The sequence below is a fragment of the Ursus arctos genome, unplaced genomic scaffold, assembly GCF_023065955.2.
Source record: "Ursus arctos isolate Adak ecotype North America unplaced genomic scaffold, UrsArc2.0 scaffold_11, whole genome shotgun sequence".
Taxonomy (NCBI): domain Eukaryota; kingdom Metazoa; phylum Chordata; class Mammalia; order Carnivora; family Ursidae; genus Ursus; species Ursus arctos.
The window spans coordinates 52,439,151-52,454,842 of NW_026622775.1; the positions used below are offsets into that span (position 1 = coordinate 52,439,151).

The 15,692-nt window shown below is 37.4% G+C and overlaps 1 protein-coding gene across 4 annotated transcripts in view; it reads left to right on the plus strand.

Moving 5' to 3' along the window:
- TLL1 (tolloid like 1) overlaps positions 1 to 15,692 on the plus strand; it is a 203,636-nt gene that overhangs the window by 37,614 nt on the left and 150,330 nt on the right. The window contains exon 2 of one of the 4 annotated variants that reach the window (XM_044379240.3): positions 519 to 624. The exons of the other annotated variants lie outside the window; for them this stretch is intronic. Coding sequence (XP_044235175.3) covers positions 603 to 624 — 22 coding nt within the window. The 5' untranslated portion in view covers positions 519 to 602. The remainder of the gene's footprint in view (positions 1 to 518; positions 625 to 15,692) is intronic. 4 annotated transcript variants of the gene reach the window in all.

Consider the following 15,692-nt stretch of genomic DNA (forward strand, 5'->3'; position numbering starts at 1 on the left):
TATATATTAATTAAATTATATTGTACTTTATTCAGTAATAATAGAACATATATTTATTAGATTAATTATGGGATATATATTAAATTATTTTAAAGATGGTAGAATAAGCAAAACAGATATATTCTGTAATGAAAGCTCATTTAAAATAATTTTACCTATTTTATGATATTCTTATGATTTTGCTATTTATAAATAACAATACGATTTATATGCACTCTATAACTAATTGACTTTCTGTGTGTTCCAGCATTTTTTAAAATATGGAGGTATAATATCATTCCATTAAAGCTAATTTCCCATGAATGGCAATATGGAAAAATGTGTTGATAACCCTTTTATGATATATTCTTTGGATAAATACAGGTCATTCTAGGTTTTCATCACCATTTCTTGCTGTGTTGGGATAATGTTATAGTCTCAAATGGCATGTGGCCAAACATGGATGCAGTGTTAGTGCCTCTTGAAGGCCTTGTGTAAAACACTCACTCTGGGATACTACTGTGCTTCTTTACTTCCAGACTGACCACTGCTCTAAGCAGTGTTGGGGCAATGCCTGGGCTGCCCGAGCCCTTGAAGTTCAAGAAGAAGCACCTGGACTTCTCATGATGGGAGGTCAGAGTCAATGTAAGTGACTTCCTAATTTGGGGGGCTAAATCCCTTCAGTGATTTAGGTCTGAATGAAGTCAGCCATATAAATGATTATTTTCAGTGTATGTTTTATGTCATCATCAAACCCCCAAATATTGCCACTGACTTAAAATAAAACTATGGAGTGTGTCTCAAATAAATTCTTATGCATCTCTGATGAAAAGCTTTGTTCAAAGATATGATGCATTCAATTTTTTTTGTTTCCTTAGGATTTCCCATTGATATTTTCAATTCCTTGAAAATATTACTTTGAGGAAATTGGAGTTACTTGGAAAATGTGCATCAATTATAGTTTAGGGAAAACTTAGAGTCTAACTTAAAATTTTCTTGGACTTTAAAGCTAACCATACGTAGACTCATAAATGCTTAAGTGGGCAAAGCTACAAATGTATATCTTTGAAAATAGTTTTAATTTTGCTATAGTTTGAACATCGTTGAGTATTTTTACTCAGTACAGATTTATTTCTTTTCAAAGATGTTACTTCGTGAATTCCCAACCCTGTAGGAATTCCTAAAGGCAACGACTCAGTAAATCGTAGCAGGAAATACTTGCTATATGTACAAATGGATAATAAAAATACTAGAAATAATGTTCATTTGTGATAAATTACAGGGATTGGATTTTTCCTTTAGGGCAAAATAATGAAATTATGATGCTTGTGTTAAGATGAAATTTTCATCATGAACAAAGAGGAGAAATCATTATACACATCAAGTTTTATTCTCATCAAGTCCTGAGGATCTAAATCTCTTTTCAAATAATATTTCTAGCTGCTTATAAGTTATAAAGTAATGGTATTTGAAGATCATGAGGAGATAATTTCTCTTGTACAGTGAATTCTAGAGCTCTTGCATAAAATTATAATACTTCATTATGTAGAAGGGAAAACAAGGTTCTACAGTAAGTAAAGATTCAAATTAGTTTCTATTTTTCTATATAATGGCTTGCATCTAACTCTGATAAACAACTTTGAATTTATATCATACAAATTAATGTTTTATGTATCGCTACTTCCTTAATTGAATCCATCCTATAACATATTAAAATAGCGAATACTTGAAAGAACATGGTGTATAGAACAAAAAGCCCCAGGTATATTTTAGGTTCCCGTTCCCCAGTTTACTAGAATGTCATTTAAGATCTTCGAGTGCCTACCCTTCTAGGTTGTTGTGAGGACCAAATGAGATTGTATATGTAAAATTACTTTGTTTGCTGTAACAGGCAATAGAAGATTTGTTAATCTTTTGGGTGCAAGACTTAGAACAGAACACTTCATATCTGGGTATTTTATCCATTGACCCTAAGGAAGATTTTCTACTTTATATAACTTCTATTTAAAAACAAAAGAGGGGGGCGCCTGGGTGGCACAGCGGTTAAGCGTCTGCCTTCGGCTCAGGGCGTGATCCCGGTATTCTGGGATCGAGCCCCACATCAGGCTCCGCTGCTGGGAGCCTGCTTCTTCCTCTCCCACTCCCCCTGCTTGTGTTCCCTCTCTCGCTGGCTGTCTCTATCTCTGTCGAATAAATAAATAAAAATCTTTAAAAAAAAAAAATAAAAAAAATAAAAACAAAAGAGGAAGAAGCAAAGTACTTAAAATACATAGTAGGCTGAAATACGCACAATAACAACATCAAAATATTTACAAAAAGCAGCTTTTAGTTACATGGCATATCCTGGATCAGACTGTCTTCATGGGCCCTCTTGCCTCTCCCTCCTCTGCCCTCTCTCTAACTTCCCTACTCCTCTCCCTCTTTTTCCATTTTGTTCTTCCCTCTCCCCTACTTTGCAAGGATGGTGGGACTTTCCTGCTTGTCTCCCGACCTTATGTTTTGTACCCTGTAGACCCTCTTTCTTTATTAATATTATGTCACTTAGACATCCTGGCAGGTTTTGTATAAAGTTTTTTGACATCTTTCCCTTGATGTTTGTAGTAAGACAGGGTGAAACTCTAAGCTGCTGGACCAGAAAAAGGAGAGCAGCCTTTGGTCCCTAGTGAGTAATAAAACCACAGGTAGCAGTGACAGGTGTGTCTAGCCACACTTTGCCTGAGGGTCTTCTGTGATTTGAAACTCTTTAGGGGCGCCTGGGTAGTGCAGTTGTTAAGCATCTGCCTTCGGCTCAGGGCGTGATCCAGGCGTTCCGGGATGGAGTCCCACATCAGGCTCCTCTGCTGGGAGCCTGCTTCTTCCTCTCCCACTCCCCTGCTGTGTTCCCTCTCTCGCTGGCTGTCTCTCTGTCACATAAATAAATAAAATCGTAAAAAAAAGAAAAAAAAAGAAACTCTTTAGCTGTATCTGTCACTACCATTCAAAATTAAAATTTTTTTTTTTTTTAAAAAACCACACCACATGTTTAGAATGAAAACTCAGGGAAGAACAGAAACAGAAAAGTAATGCATGAAAAAGGAAAAGTAAGCAGAGTTTGAGAAGTACATAGAAATCTGAATTGTATAAACAGGATAACAGCCAAAGTTGAATTTTTTTGGTTGGAGATGGGAGGAAGGCTCTTGGATGAGAGAGAAAGACAAAGAGAACCCATTTTACCAGGATTGCTGTGGCTTGTCAGGGCTGATTTCGGAATAGCTGACTGGGGCTCTGGGAAAGAATACACACCAGTTGACCTGGGCCAAGAGCACTGGGAAGGGAGAAAAAGGCCAAAAATGAATGGGTAACAGGAGGTAAGGAACTTATTTATCTTGGCATTCATAATTTAAACATCTTAAATCAAGACGAGTATCTGTTTTGAAACTACATAAACTTATTAGAATCAAATACTTGTTGTGATTCTTTGTTAGTGGTTGTTTGCTTTTGAAACCTGTAGTTGAAAGAGTGGTTTAGAAAGCTGAATATTTGCATGAATATTGTTTACCATTCTGTAATTACCCTAAGGCAGAAAATTGGGGTTGCTTTTTCTCTGTTGTTCCCTTCATTTCTTTATTATAATCATCCTTTTCCTTCCCTGCCTTTCTTCCCATGTCTCTTCTTGCTCTCCTTCCTTGTTCTCTATTCTCTGTCCCAAGATTTTAGAATGATTTCTGTAGACACATGCGCCCTAACGTGACCATGGGACACCTCAGAAGTATTTTTCTCATAATCATAAGTAATATCAGCTTAAAGGGGATTCATGTGCCACATTGAATTTTTCAGTTTTCCCTGTTGCTTAGAGACTGATGCTGATAAAGACATAAAAGTTAAAAAACAGGGCATTACTTCAATAATTTGGCCTATTTGTTAGCATGGATTTAGGATTTTCAGAATTTATATATGTGTAAAAATTAGGAGTTTTGGAACGTGATCTTTATACAGAGCCTACTCCTCTGAGGGTTAGGATCTGGTAGCCAGCACGGGATACTAGAGGGTCAAACTCTGGTCACCTGAGCTTTTTTCTTCGCCTGGCCTTCCACATTGGAGTGTTTCTCGAGCTGCTGTAGTGTACCTGTCTCGCAGGTAGGGATGTCATTAACAAGCTTGTACTTGTCTTTGGATAAATTACAAGAACGTGCCCCCTCTGAGCAGAAGAATCCTAATAATTTTCCTTTCAGGTGTGGCTTGGCACTGCTAGTGGGCTGGGTTCAGGCCCCCATTTGCCACCCAGGATCTGTTGCACATGTGTAAATAGTAGAATCGTATGCAGTAGCGCTGCGTCTAAGCCACAGGGCAATGGGAAAAATGGGAAGCTCTCCGTAAAACATTGTCAGATCCCCAAAATACAACAAATACTTTTTTTCACTCTTTGTCAATAATCAGAAACTGCTGACTTTTGGAATTAGTAGATTATCAACATTTTGTCTATCAGTTTTCAAAGTTTAATAAGTATTTCTTTTAAATAAAGTATAGTCATGATCTTAATTATTGGAAAAGTGAATTTGAAAAATAAGAATTGCTCTATGCTATTTAATGAGGCTTTCGGGTAGGAAAATAATGCAATTTTTAAATGAAACTTAAATTTACGTGAGAGATTAAATTTTGAGTACTCTCATAGTTCAAAGGGTGGGGGTGGTAGTAATGACAGTTTTTGCCAGTCTTGGTAGCATCCCAGATTCTCAGATAACTTGGGAGCCTGTGATTGCAGTAGAAGTAAAATATCGTGTGTGTGTGTGTGTGTGTGTGTGTGTGTATAGATCTATCATCTATATCTACTTTTTTAACATATGAATTCAGGTTTTAAGGCCTTACTGAGGAGATAGTGAGCAGGATGGGAAAAGTTTCTGGTTAAAAACTTCATACTTAAAACTGTGCATTTAAAACATAAGTGACTAGACAAAACCCCATGAGAAATCAAATTTGAATATAATGTGATTGGCAGTTTGCCCTTTACTCTGGCTGAAATTCTTATCTTAAGGGGACACTAAGACCAGATGGGGTGGGAAATGAGAGGCTTCTCTGTCTCAGGAAGCAGAAGCAGAGTGGTGAACGTGAGTATCTTTTGGATCCAGTTTGCACAGTGTACTGATGGAATCACCTGAGTTTAGGAATCCCCGCTCTTGCCCTTGACATCCCAGCTGGCATTAGCGCCATATGCTGTCTTCATTCATTTTTAAGCTGGAGTGGACAGCTGCCACCCAGTGGTGCTGTGTCAAAGCCAGGAGCTGGAGGCCAGGCCCCCAGAACTCCCAGCCAGTCAGCTGTGCTGCCTGACTGTTGTTTCATTAACTTCGCAATAATGGAACCTCGTGGTTTATACAATGGAACAAGTAGGTTTTGGATTCTACTTATTAAGTCATGATAAGGTTTTATTGGACTGGACGAATGGAGTAGACTAGGTTTATGTTATTCTTTTTCTTTTTAATCAAAACCAAAAAATAATAGCTCTGGCCATTGACTATTTATGTTTAATATTTTGGTTTTGAAATGTGAATTTGTTGTTTTACTACTTAGAAAGTAAAACAGAACTCTACACACTGGAGCTCCTTTCAAAAGCAAAAAAACCCCACAAGTACATTAAAATCTCAGGGCATGGAGGAAGGCATGGCTTTTGGAAGATATATACCAAAATCAAGTCAGGATATTTGCTTCCTCTTTCACTATTTTTTTTCCCTTAGACTATGTTTTGTAGGAATATTGAATTTGTGATTCTTATGTTTGGAACTGAGGAGGGACTTTAAAGGAAGTTTAAAGTAAAACTAAAGTAAAATTGTTAAGGTTATCTCTAGGACACGTTAAGTGTGTTTAATTCCTTTTAGAACTGGAAGTTTTAGCTAGATCTTTCTTTCTTTCTTACTTCCTTTCTTCCTTCCTTCCTCCCTCCCTCTCTCTCTTTCTCTCTCTCCTTCCCCTTTCTTTCTTTCTTTCTTTCTTTCTTTCTTTCTTTCTTTCTTTCTTTCTTTCTTTCTTTTTCTTTTTCTTCTGCTCTAGTTGTATTAACAGCTATAGACCAAGTGACAACATCATTGTTTTTAATAAAATGGATTAATAGAAATGTAAGAAGATTAAGTATTTCAGGTTCTGGCTTCTATGTTTAATATGAGAATATTGGTGTGAAGCTAGTATACTAACCATGCTAATTTATTGGTGCTTTGCTTGGAGTAGTGTGGAAGATTACCTCCTCTGAGATTGTTCACTGGGGGTAGTTTGTCTCAACCTGGAGCAATTTTGCCCCCAGGGGACATTCTGGCAATGTCTGGAAACATTTTTGGTTGTCAGAATTGGGGAGGTGAGCTGCTCCTGGCATCTAAGTGAGTAGAGGTCAGAGATCCTGTTAAACATTCTACAAGCCACAGGAAAGCCCCCCCCCCCCCCAACAAAGGATTATCCGGTTCGAAATGTCAGTAGTGCCGAGGCTGAGAAACCCTGATCTGGGAGTATTTACAATTTGGCTGCTTCCTTATACCTTTTCTTTTTTCTTTTCCTTCTTTCTTTTTCCACTCTTCTTTCTGAAATAGGTATGTGTAGCTTCGTGAGGGGAAGAGTAAGTGGCTCTCTCTGTTCTGTACTAAGGTAATGTTTTCAAAATCATTTCCCAAGGTGTGGTATTGTACAAAGTGAAAAGGGAGTCAGGAGACCTGCCGATTAGCTATGACCTTGACCATGTTGCTTAAACTCTTTCATTTATTTGTCTCTCAAAATCAGAGCTGAATAGGATCTAAGGTTTCTTCTAGTCCAACAAAGTTAAAATAGTTTGGCTAAACAATTTATTCGACTTGACATGAGCAGCTCCTCTGTGTCAAATACCATCCTAGATTCTATGAGTGAAATGGTACAGAAAACCAGAAGATATGGTTCTGATTTCTAAATGCCTGTGATTTAACTGGGGAGGCAGACATGTAAACAGATGTGACCATGCACTGTGATGAGCGTCCTAATACAACTGTGATCAAAGTTCTGCAGAACAGGGGAGGACAGCTGCTGCAGGAGGTAAAGAGAATTGGGTAGAATCTCGTCAGAAGGAAAGTAGAATTTGACTGACTTTTGGAGGGACGGAGGAGGGATTTGCCAAAAGGGGAGGAAGGGCATTCCAGGCAAAAGGGATGGCATAAGCAAAGGCTTAGAATTATGACGAGCCCCGGAATATTCTCTAATGTTGAGAAGTTTCAGGATGGATGGAACATTATCACTGCGTAAAAATACTCCTCTTGTGTTGCCTTAAAATATCAAGAACTTCCAAAGGAATCTTAACGCTGTGAAAGTGAACATTGCCACTTCGCCCGTGTCCTTACACCTCAGCCATTCATTCATTTCCACCGCGTGCATCCCAGGCGGAGCCAGCCTCCATTCCGGTCGGAGGACTCCCTCAGGCTCCCGGCTTTCCTGCTTGTTTGAACTTGTCCCTCCTCTGCTGCTTCATTGCTAATGTTGTGGCTTGTGGTGCAGAAAAGTCAGGAGTAACAAATCCAATTAAAAAAAAAAAGTGCCTGATTCTTCTTCCCCCATCAAATACCCTTGAAATAATTTTCAATTTTAAAGCCCCCTTGGGGCAATGGACTTGGGTAATTAAAACTGCTGATTTAGTTTACAAATGCAGGTGAACCAAGTACAGTGCCATCCCATTCAGCCCTCCTAGACAGGGAGAGAACATGATGGCAGAACTAGTGCAAAGTCTTCTGGCACAGACCCACAGCAGGCGGTGCTGATTTTTGGCTTTGGGTGACCAAACCCCGGCTCAGCATTGCCTAACATGTGGTTCTCTGCTTGGCTTAAGCCACCATTACACTCAATTTTCTTTTGCAGCCGTGAAAGCCAGTATCTTGCTTTAGATGATGTCGTAAAAGGAAACAAAGAGTATTGAGGGAAATTCATCTTTCTATCGTCTGTAAAGAAATAGACAAATTTTGTGTGAGTTTTCCCTCAGCAAGTCTGACTTTTCTCAGGAGAAGTAAGTTTAAATGGAATAACTCCTTCTGTTGCTTTCCTTTGTAAATATCCGGATATAAAAAGAAGTTACGTAGAATATATCGCAGTGATTTGATGAGAGTTCAGGAAATCTGTCTTCTATTTCCAGCCAAGCATTAGACTCTCTGTGACACTTTATTTCTTGATTTCTGAACTTCTCCTTCTAGAAATAAATCTAGTATTACCTGCTGTTTGTTGCTTAGGACTTAGGAAGTAATGTCTTACAGTATTTGAGAGGTAAAAGCTTATATAATACAAATAAGTATTTTTCCAACCTTGATGTCAGTTAGTTCTCTGTTTATATGATTAAATTCTAAGTAGTCAGATATTTGGCAACATCTTTTTTTTTTTCCCCTACCAGAATGTAAAATTCATGATTATTCATTATGAATTTGTCAAAACATCCCTTAACCTAATAAATATCCCGGAAAAGAGCCAATTTGGCTGGAGTTTAATCAGTACAGCTTTGCTAATTTGGCCACAAAATTAAGCCAATACTTTTTAATCTGGATTGAGCTAAGGGGCATTGTTCTGAAATCAAGGCCCAGGTGCATTCTCCCAGAAAGCACAGGAGTTCAGTTGTCTTTATTGGGTACAGAGGAGACAGAAGGTACAAATAAATGTGTCCAAGGCCAACACATCCCCCTTTGAGATGTATAGACCCCCACTGGAAGTAACAGAGGAATTATAATGAAGACTTACTGGGTGAGCAGTTGTGAAGTGTGATATAGGAGAACTGAAAATACTTTGAATTCTTAAAGACTGTTCATCATGCAACAGGTGCATATTCTTTTAACATCTATCAGACTTTGTCTCCATATGAATAGTTATTTATTGTGTGCTTTAGAGCTGGAATAGATAGTGTTACTAAAACAGTCACACTCATCCATTTACACGCAGCCTATGGCTGCCTTTGTATTACCGTGGCAGAGTTAAACAGTTGCAACAGAGCATTCACGGCCCACCAAGTCTAAAATAAAATATTTACTATCTTAAGGTTTGCCGACCCTTGCTTTAAAGAAATGCTTTTTGTAAACACAAACTAATTTCTGCGATGCAGAGAAATTCGCTCAGGGTCATTATTCACCTAGATAAATGAAATTCTTTTCTTTTGAAGAAGTGGAACCCCAAATACTTTCTTTGCATCTTATTTGCTTTCTAATACTTGAGAAATTCTTTAAAAATGCAAATGTTGACATAATATGAAAAAGGAAATATGTTTCTTAGCTCTGTAGGCACTCCAGAAAAAAACATATGTATATAGTAGTATAGGGACTGTAAAGTGATCTTGAATAACATGTCACCAGTTATATTTGGGAAATGAATAAATAATAACAACAATAGCAAATGTTTATGTTTGCTGAATGCAATCTTATGCTGAATGCAAAATAAGCAAGTGCTTATTCTGTGTTAGACATTGTTCTAAGTACTCTTTATAATTTCTTTCTTCAGCAACTCTTTGAAGTAAGATAATTATTATCCTTATTTTATAGATGACATTTTTTAGTTGTGAATACATTTAAAGACTTTAACTTGTAAGAAAGACAACAAATAAAATACCATTTATAATTTATTTCATGGATTTATTGATACAAATGAATAGTTATGTGTCTTGAGATTGTAAAGCGAAGTCACTGTAGTCCATGACGGAAGTATTAAGAATGGCAGGGAACTGTTTTCATAATTTAGGAAAAGTTATCTTAAATCGTAATTTGGTAGTTTTCAGTTCCGAGCTTAATTTAATTTTTAAGCTTCTTCTGAGCTTCATTTTTTTACACAGGTTTCTGTTGCGTTTATTTTTGTCTTTCTTCAAAGTTAATGCACTCAAGTGTGCCCGTGTTGGAGACTGCAGTGGCTAGCCGTTTATTCTGCACGGGCTTGTTCTCCATTCAGCAGTTCATTCTGAGATACTGCACTTAGGATGAGGAAGTGGCCTGAGGCAAAGACAAGATTTTTGTAAATGGTGGATAATTGAGAAGCAGAGGATATGGTATGGCTTTTAGTAGTTTACCGCTTCTGATTAGAATGTTAAAACAGCTTTAAGTATATGAAATTTCTCAAATTCTTGTATAAGACTTCACAAGTTCATATGGTACTGCATGTGTCCCCCAAACTCCCAAACCAAAACCTGAAAACCAAACCCTAGCGTTTTTCTTTTCTGTGTCTTATTTTTCAAGCTTTCTTTGCATGCTGGTGGTGCTGTTGATGGAGGGTGGTGGGTCTTTAAGCACCAAGTAGTTACCTCAGTTTCACTTTGCATAATTGTTCAGTAAGTTCACTTCCCTGTCTGATCAGGTTTTCCTCAGACTCCCTGAGATGTGTTATGTGGGAGGGCTGTTTTGTGACGTGGCCATCTTAAGGGAGAGGAAGTCTCAGATCTGAGTGTTGTCCCAGGGTTTTCACCGGTCTCTGCTTGGGGGTGACAGTTCTGGGCTTGTGTCCATTGCTGTTTCCCTGGCTGGTGTACTGTAGAAAGCAGGGATGATGAACCCATGTCCCCGCTGATGCAACCATTGGTGAAAATCCCAAGGTCGGCAGTCCATCCGTCTTGGCAGTCTGTCCTTCAGCTTTTAATTTCAGGATCACTTTGCAGTAACTCCTTTGAAAATCTTATCCAGCATGATCAACTACCTTTGTATCCTGCGCAGGGCACGGAGAAATATCCTGAATGCCTTCCTTGCCCTGTGGGGGTGTGGGGGGGCTTGGGAGTGCTAACTGGCATTTTATTCTGGTGTGGCGGCCCCAGATTGGAGTAGGTCCACTCGACTGACACTCTCCTCCTAGATTTTCTAGAGACCCGGGCATTCAGCTGTCCTTTCAGCTTGCCTGAGCCGCTCCCCTCCTCTGTATCCTTTGCTATTTCATCACTCTCAATGACTGATTCCCCCGCTGCTCCTCTTTATCCTTAAATTTCTGTGAGCTCCTTTTATTTCTCCTTTCTGTTTTGCTGGAAATTCCTCTAGGTCATATCCACCTCCTTCTCAGGGTGGCATTCATCCTCACTCTTTAAGTGCAGAATGCCTGCTGGGAGACACTCTTTATCATAGAGGAAATAATTTTTAAAATACCATGGTGTTTTCAGAATATCGTTTCTGTAACCTCTGATACGTGACTTACCCTGTCTGCACTAGTCCTGGCGAGTAGACGTTAGAGGATGAAGCCTCTGTGTCAGGTAATGATTCAGATGTCTTTTAAAAGGTACATCAGTGGTGCTCATAAATCAGGCACAAAGACCCCATGTCCAGCTTTAAGAGAATGACCCAGGGAGCTGAAGGCCGTGAGGAAGGAGTTCACTTGAAAAGAAAAAGCAGGAGACAGAGCAACAGATTTTGTCCTTGCTCTCTACCACGTGCTTTCTTTGTACCATTGGTTAAATTCATTCCAGCAGACTCTGGGATCACCTCTAGCCAATCTCCTGGTGCCCTCATCCCCTTGTTGGTGCCCTCCGAATCTAATCCTTTTTAATGTGTTTATTACAATGGCCTCAGGATCCCGTAATAAAAAGAGAACTATATAGTTATTGGTTCAAAATACACGGAGGCTAGTAGTGGGAAATGGAATGAACCAAAATTCTGTTTTTCCTTTGTTATGAAACTGTCAGTATTTTAGGCTTCGATATTTTGTTAAAGGGAAAATTAGAATTTTAAAGGGAATTTCTGTAATCAAAATAATAGATGATATTTCTTGAGGGCCCAAACTGTTTCTGGCACTTTGTAAAAAAATTTTCCAAGGTTAAAAACAACAGTGTCAGTTGTTAATTCCCATTTTGCAGTTGAGGAAACTGAAAATCAGAAAGGCTAAGTCACAAAACTAAAAAGCAGTGGGATTGAGATTAAAATTTATATCTGACTGACTCATGCCTTTTCACATTATGAAGCTTCGGTAAATAGATCATGTTAGAAATACCTCTGTGATTGGCACACCTGTGTGGCTCAGTCGGTTAGGCGTCTGCCTTGGGCTCAGGTCATAATCCCAGGGTCCTGAGATTGAGTCCCACATGGGGCTCCCTGCTTGGAGAGGAGTCTGCTTCTCCCTCTCCCTCTGCCACTCCCCTCTGCTCATTCTCTCTCTCTTTCTCTCTCCCTCTCTCTCGCTCTCTCAAATAAATAAATAAAATCTTAAAAAAAATACCTCAGTGTATATATCTTGTGACAAATAATATTTCTTGTTAGTCACCCTAGGAACACACTGAGAAAGTTATGCTGAAAGAATTAGTGTTAACCTGTCTGACATCAATCTCTTTTGCTCTAGCAAATATATAAATATATAATAAATATATATATACATATATATATATATATAAATATAATGCAGTACTAACTTAATGCACCTGATCTAAGTTCAACCTTTTTAAGCCTTAGTATTATAAAGGTAAAACTCAAATGTGGGAAACCAGACGAAATGAATATATAGCTTAGTGAATTATAAGGTGTATCCACCACCCAGGTCAAGAAATTGGCCCTGGACCTAGAAGCTGTCTGTGTGCTCCACATGTAACCACTATCCTGATTTTTGTAATAACCACTTTTCTCTATGGCTTTATCAGCTATGAGTACATTCCTAGACACTATAGTTTAGTCTGGCCATTAAAAAGTGTGATCTGTCTTTGAAGTCTCTTAATCTACAGGTGCTCCTTCAATCTCCTCCTTTCTCTTATAATCTCCCTGAGGAAGAACTTGTACCCTTTAACTGGTATAGTTCACCATAGTCTACGTTTTGCTGATTTGGAGACTTGTGGCACATACAACCGGTTCTTCCACTTTCTAGATTTCCTGCACGTAGCAATTGGATCCAGACGTATAATCAGACTCAAGTTAGATCCCTCTGGTGGTGTGTTCTTTTTATCAGGAGGCACATTGTGTCTGCTTTTAACATTTTATATTAGCTGTTGACACTTAAGACATAATAATTATCAATTCTTTCCTTGAGGGCTGTAAAACGATGATTCTTTTCATTTATATAAATAATTTCATAAAGAAATATTTTCCTCTTTTATTTTTCCTATTTTATTTTTATACCCAGAACTATAGTTCATATAGGAAAGGCAGGATAAGTGTTTCTTTATTACACAATTATTTTTTACAATTTTAAAGGCTATAATTTCATTTGCTATCATCCTTTAAAAGTGACCAATTGCTATTTTAAAAAAATCATTATGAACCAATTTGAACATATTTGTAGTGTTTTATTTCACAGCAATTAAATAAAATTAAGAATCCATCTTTCATTGTACTGTTTTTGATTGTCTTTTTTATATAGTTTTTCTTAGTTGTTGCTTCTGGTTTTACAATATACATACATGACTTATCACCATCTGCCGGTGTGAATATCTTACTATGTTAAATGAAGCATGGAAACCTCCCTTCCATTTAGGTCCCTTTACCATTTCCATCTTTAAATATCATTGTCTTAAATACCGTATGATATCACCTCCATGTGGACTCTAAAAAAGCCAAACTCCTCAAAACAGAGACTAGCATGGTGGTTACCAGGGGCTGGGTGGTGGGGGAAATGGGGAGATGTTGGTCAAATAGTACAGACTTCCAGTTTTGAGATGAGTATGTCTGGGGATCTAATGTATAGCATAGTGACTATAGTTAATAATAATGTAGTATATACTTGTAAGTCACTAAGATAATAGAACTTAAATGTTCTCACCACAAAAAGATATGGTAGTTATGTGATCCCAGGGAGGTGTTAGCAAAGGCTACAGTAGTAATCCTTTTACAGCATATAAATGTATCAAATGAATACCTTGTACATCTTAAAGTTATACAAACTTATATGTCAATTGTACCCCAGTAAAATGGGAAAAAATAAATATCATTGTCTTGAGTATTAGATGGTGTTGTGATTTTTGTTTTTATCATCAAATATGACTTATAATACTCATGAGGAGTATAGTCTACTGTATACACCTAATTTTCCTCTCTCTGTTATTCTTACTCCCTTCTCCTGTTCCAAGATTCCTTCATCTATTTTTTATCATTGTTTCTTGGCCTAATTCACTGGAAAAACTAGGAAATAGTATCTATTTTTAAAGATAAATTGCCTTATGAGTTCATTTAGATACTGCCAATTCAAATATTGGATCCCTGGGTTTTTACTTAATATTTTTATTTCACTTTGGTTCTCAAGGACACAGAAGATGTTAGAATATTCCATAATTATTCTATCCCACATATTACACACAATATTCTCAGAATAACAATACCAAGACTATTATTACCAATTCTGATTACTGAAAATAATAAAACAAATGATACATCTATTAACCTTCATTTTTTTTGTCAGTTGATAGCTGTAACATACAATAATTTCTTCCTTCTAATCTTCATTTCTCTTTGTTTTGTAAGAAACTCTTTATTAATGCTCTACACAAGTTCTCCCGTTGTTGTCTCACCAAGTCATTTTGGTTGTCTGAAGTTTGTTCTCTAGTAGATTGGGCAAGAAGGGGTAACAGTAGCCATATTACTCTGAGTACTTTCATGTTGATAACGGTTTGTGTCCTTTATATTCTAAGTTTTGTTGGGTAAAAATCTTTGCCTCACATTTTAATTTTTTTGAGAATCTTAATTATACTCTCCATTTCTTTCTGAAATAAAGCACTACTTTCAAAGAAAATTATTTTCTTTCCTTAATATGTTATATACTCCTTTTGTCTAGATGCCCACAAGATTTCTTTTTTCTTTCAAGTCTAGAATTTTACTAGATTATGTATTGGTGTTGATAGTTATGGGTGGATACTTTTAGGTACATGGTGTACCTCAAAGGTACACTCTTAATGTATAATGTCAAATATCTTTATTTTAGGATTTTTTTAAATTATAATTTTTATTATTTGTTTTGTTTCCTTGAGGGACTGAATATAAAATAATAGAGTGGATATAATTTCCTTTAATTATTTTGGAAGTATGGCCTCATACTTAACATCTAATATTATGTAAAAATTCAGAAGCCATTCTGATTCCTGTTAAATTGTATACTCCTTTTTTTTTTTTTTTTTACTCTTCTTATACCCAGTGTCCTAAAATTTCTCAAGCATTTGCCTCAGTGTAAGTCTTCATTCATTGGACAAGGCACAAGGTGAAACATTTTATGTAGGGAGTCTGGTTCTTTAGTTTGGGGAAGAGTTCTATTGTTTCTTTAATTGTCTCTCCTTTTTTTCTTAATTCTCTTATTTGGCAATTCTAATTAGCTGAATGCTTGGCCTCCTGGATTAATTTTCTAAATTTTTCCCTTTGTTTTCCCATTTTTCATTTCTATAGGCTGTGTCTTCCCCCCCCTCCCATATTCACAAATGCAATCCTAATTGCCAATGTGATGATGCTTACAGGTGGGGCCTCTGGGAGGTTTGGTTATGAGGGTGGAGCCCTCATGAATATAATTTGTGCCCTTATAAAGTAGACCACAGAGAGCTCCCTAGCCCCTACCTCCATGTGAGGACACAGTGGCAATTAGTTGGCCTACAATGAACGAGGAAATGGGCTCTCATCAGACACCAAATCTGCCACCACTTTGGTTTTAGACTTTTCAGCCTCTAGAACTGTGGGAAATAAATGTCTATTGTTTATAAACCACCCAGTCTATGGTGTTCTGTTATAGCAGCCCAAAAGGACTAAGACTCCATCTCTATGACTTTTGTTTTTTTGAACATAATTTACATGCGCTGGAAGTTGCCCTTTTTAAGTTTACAATTTGATATGTTGGCAAAA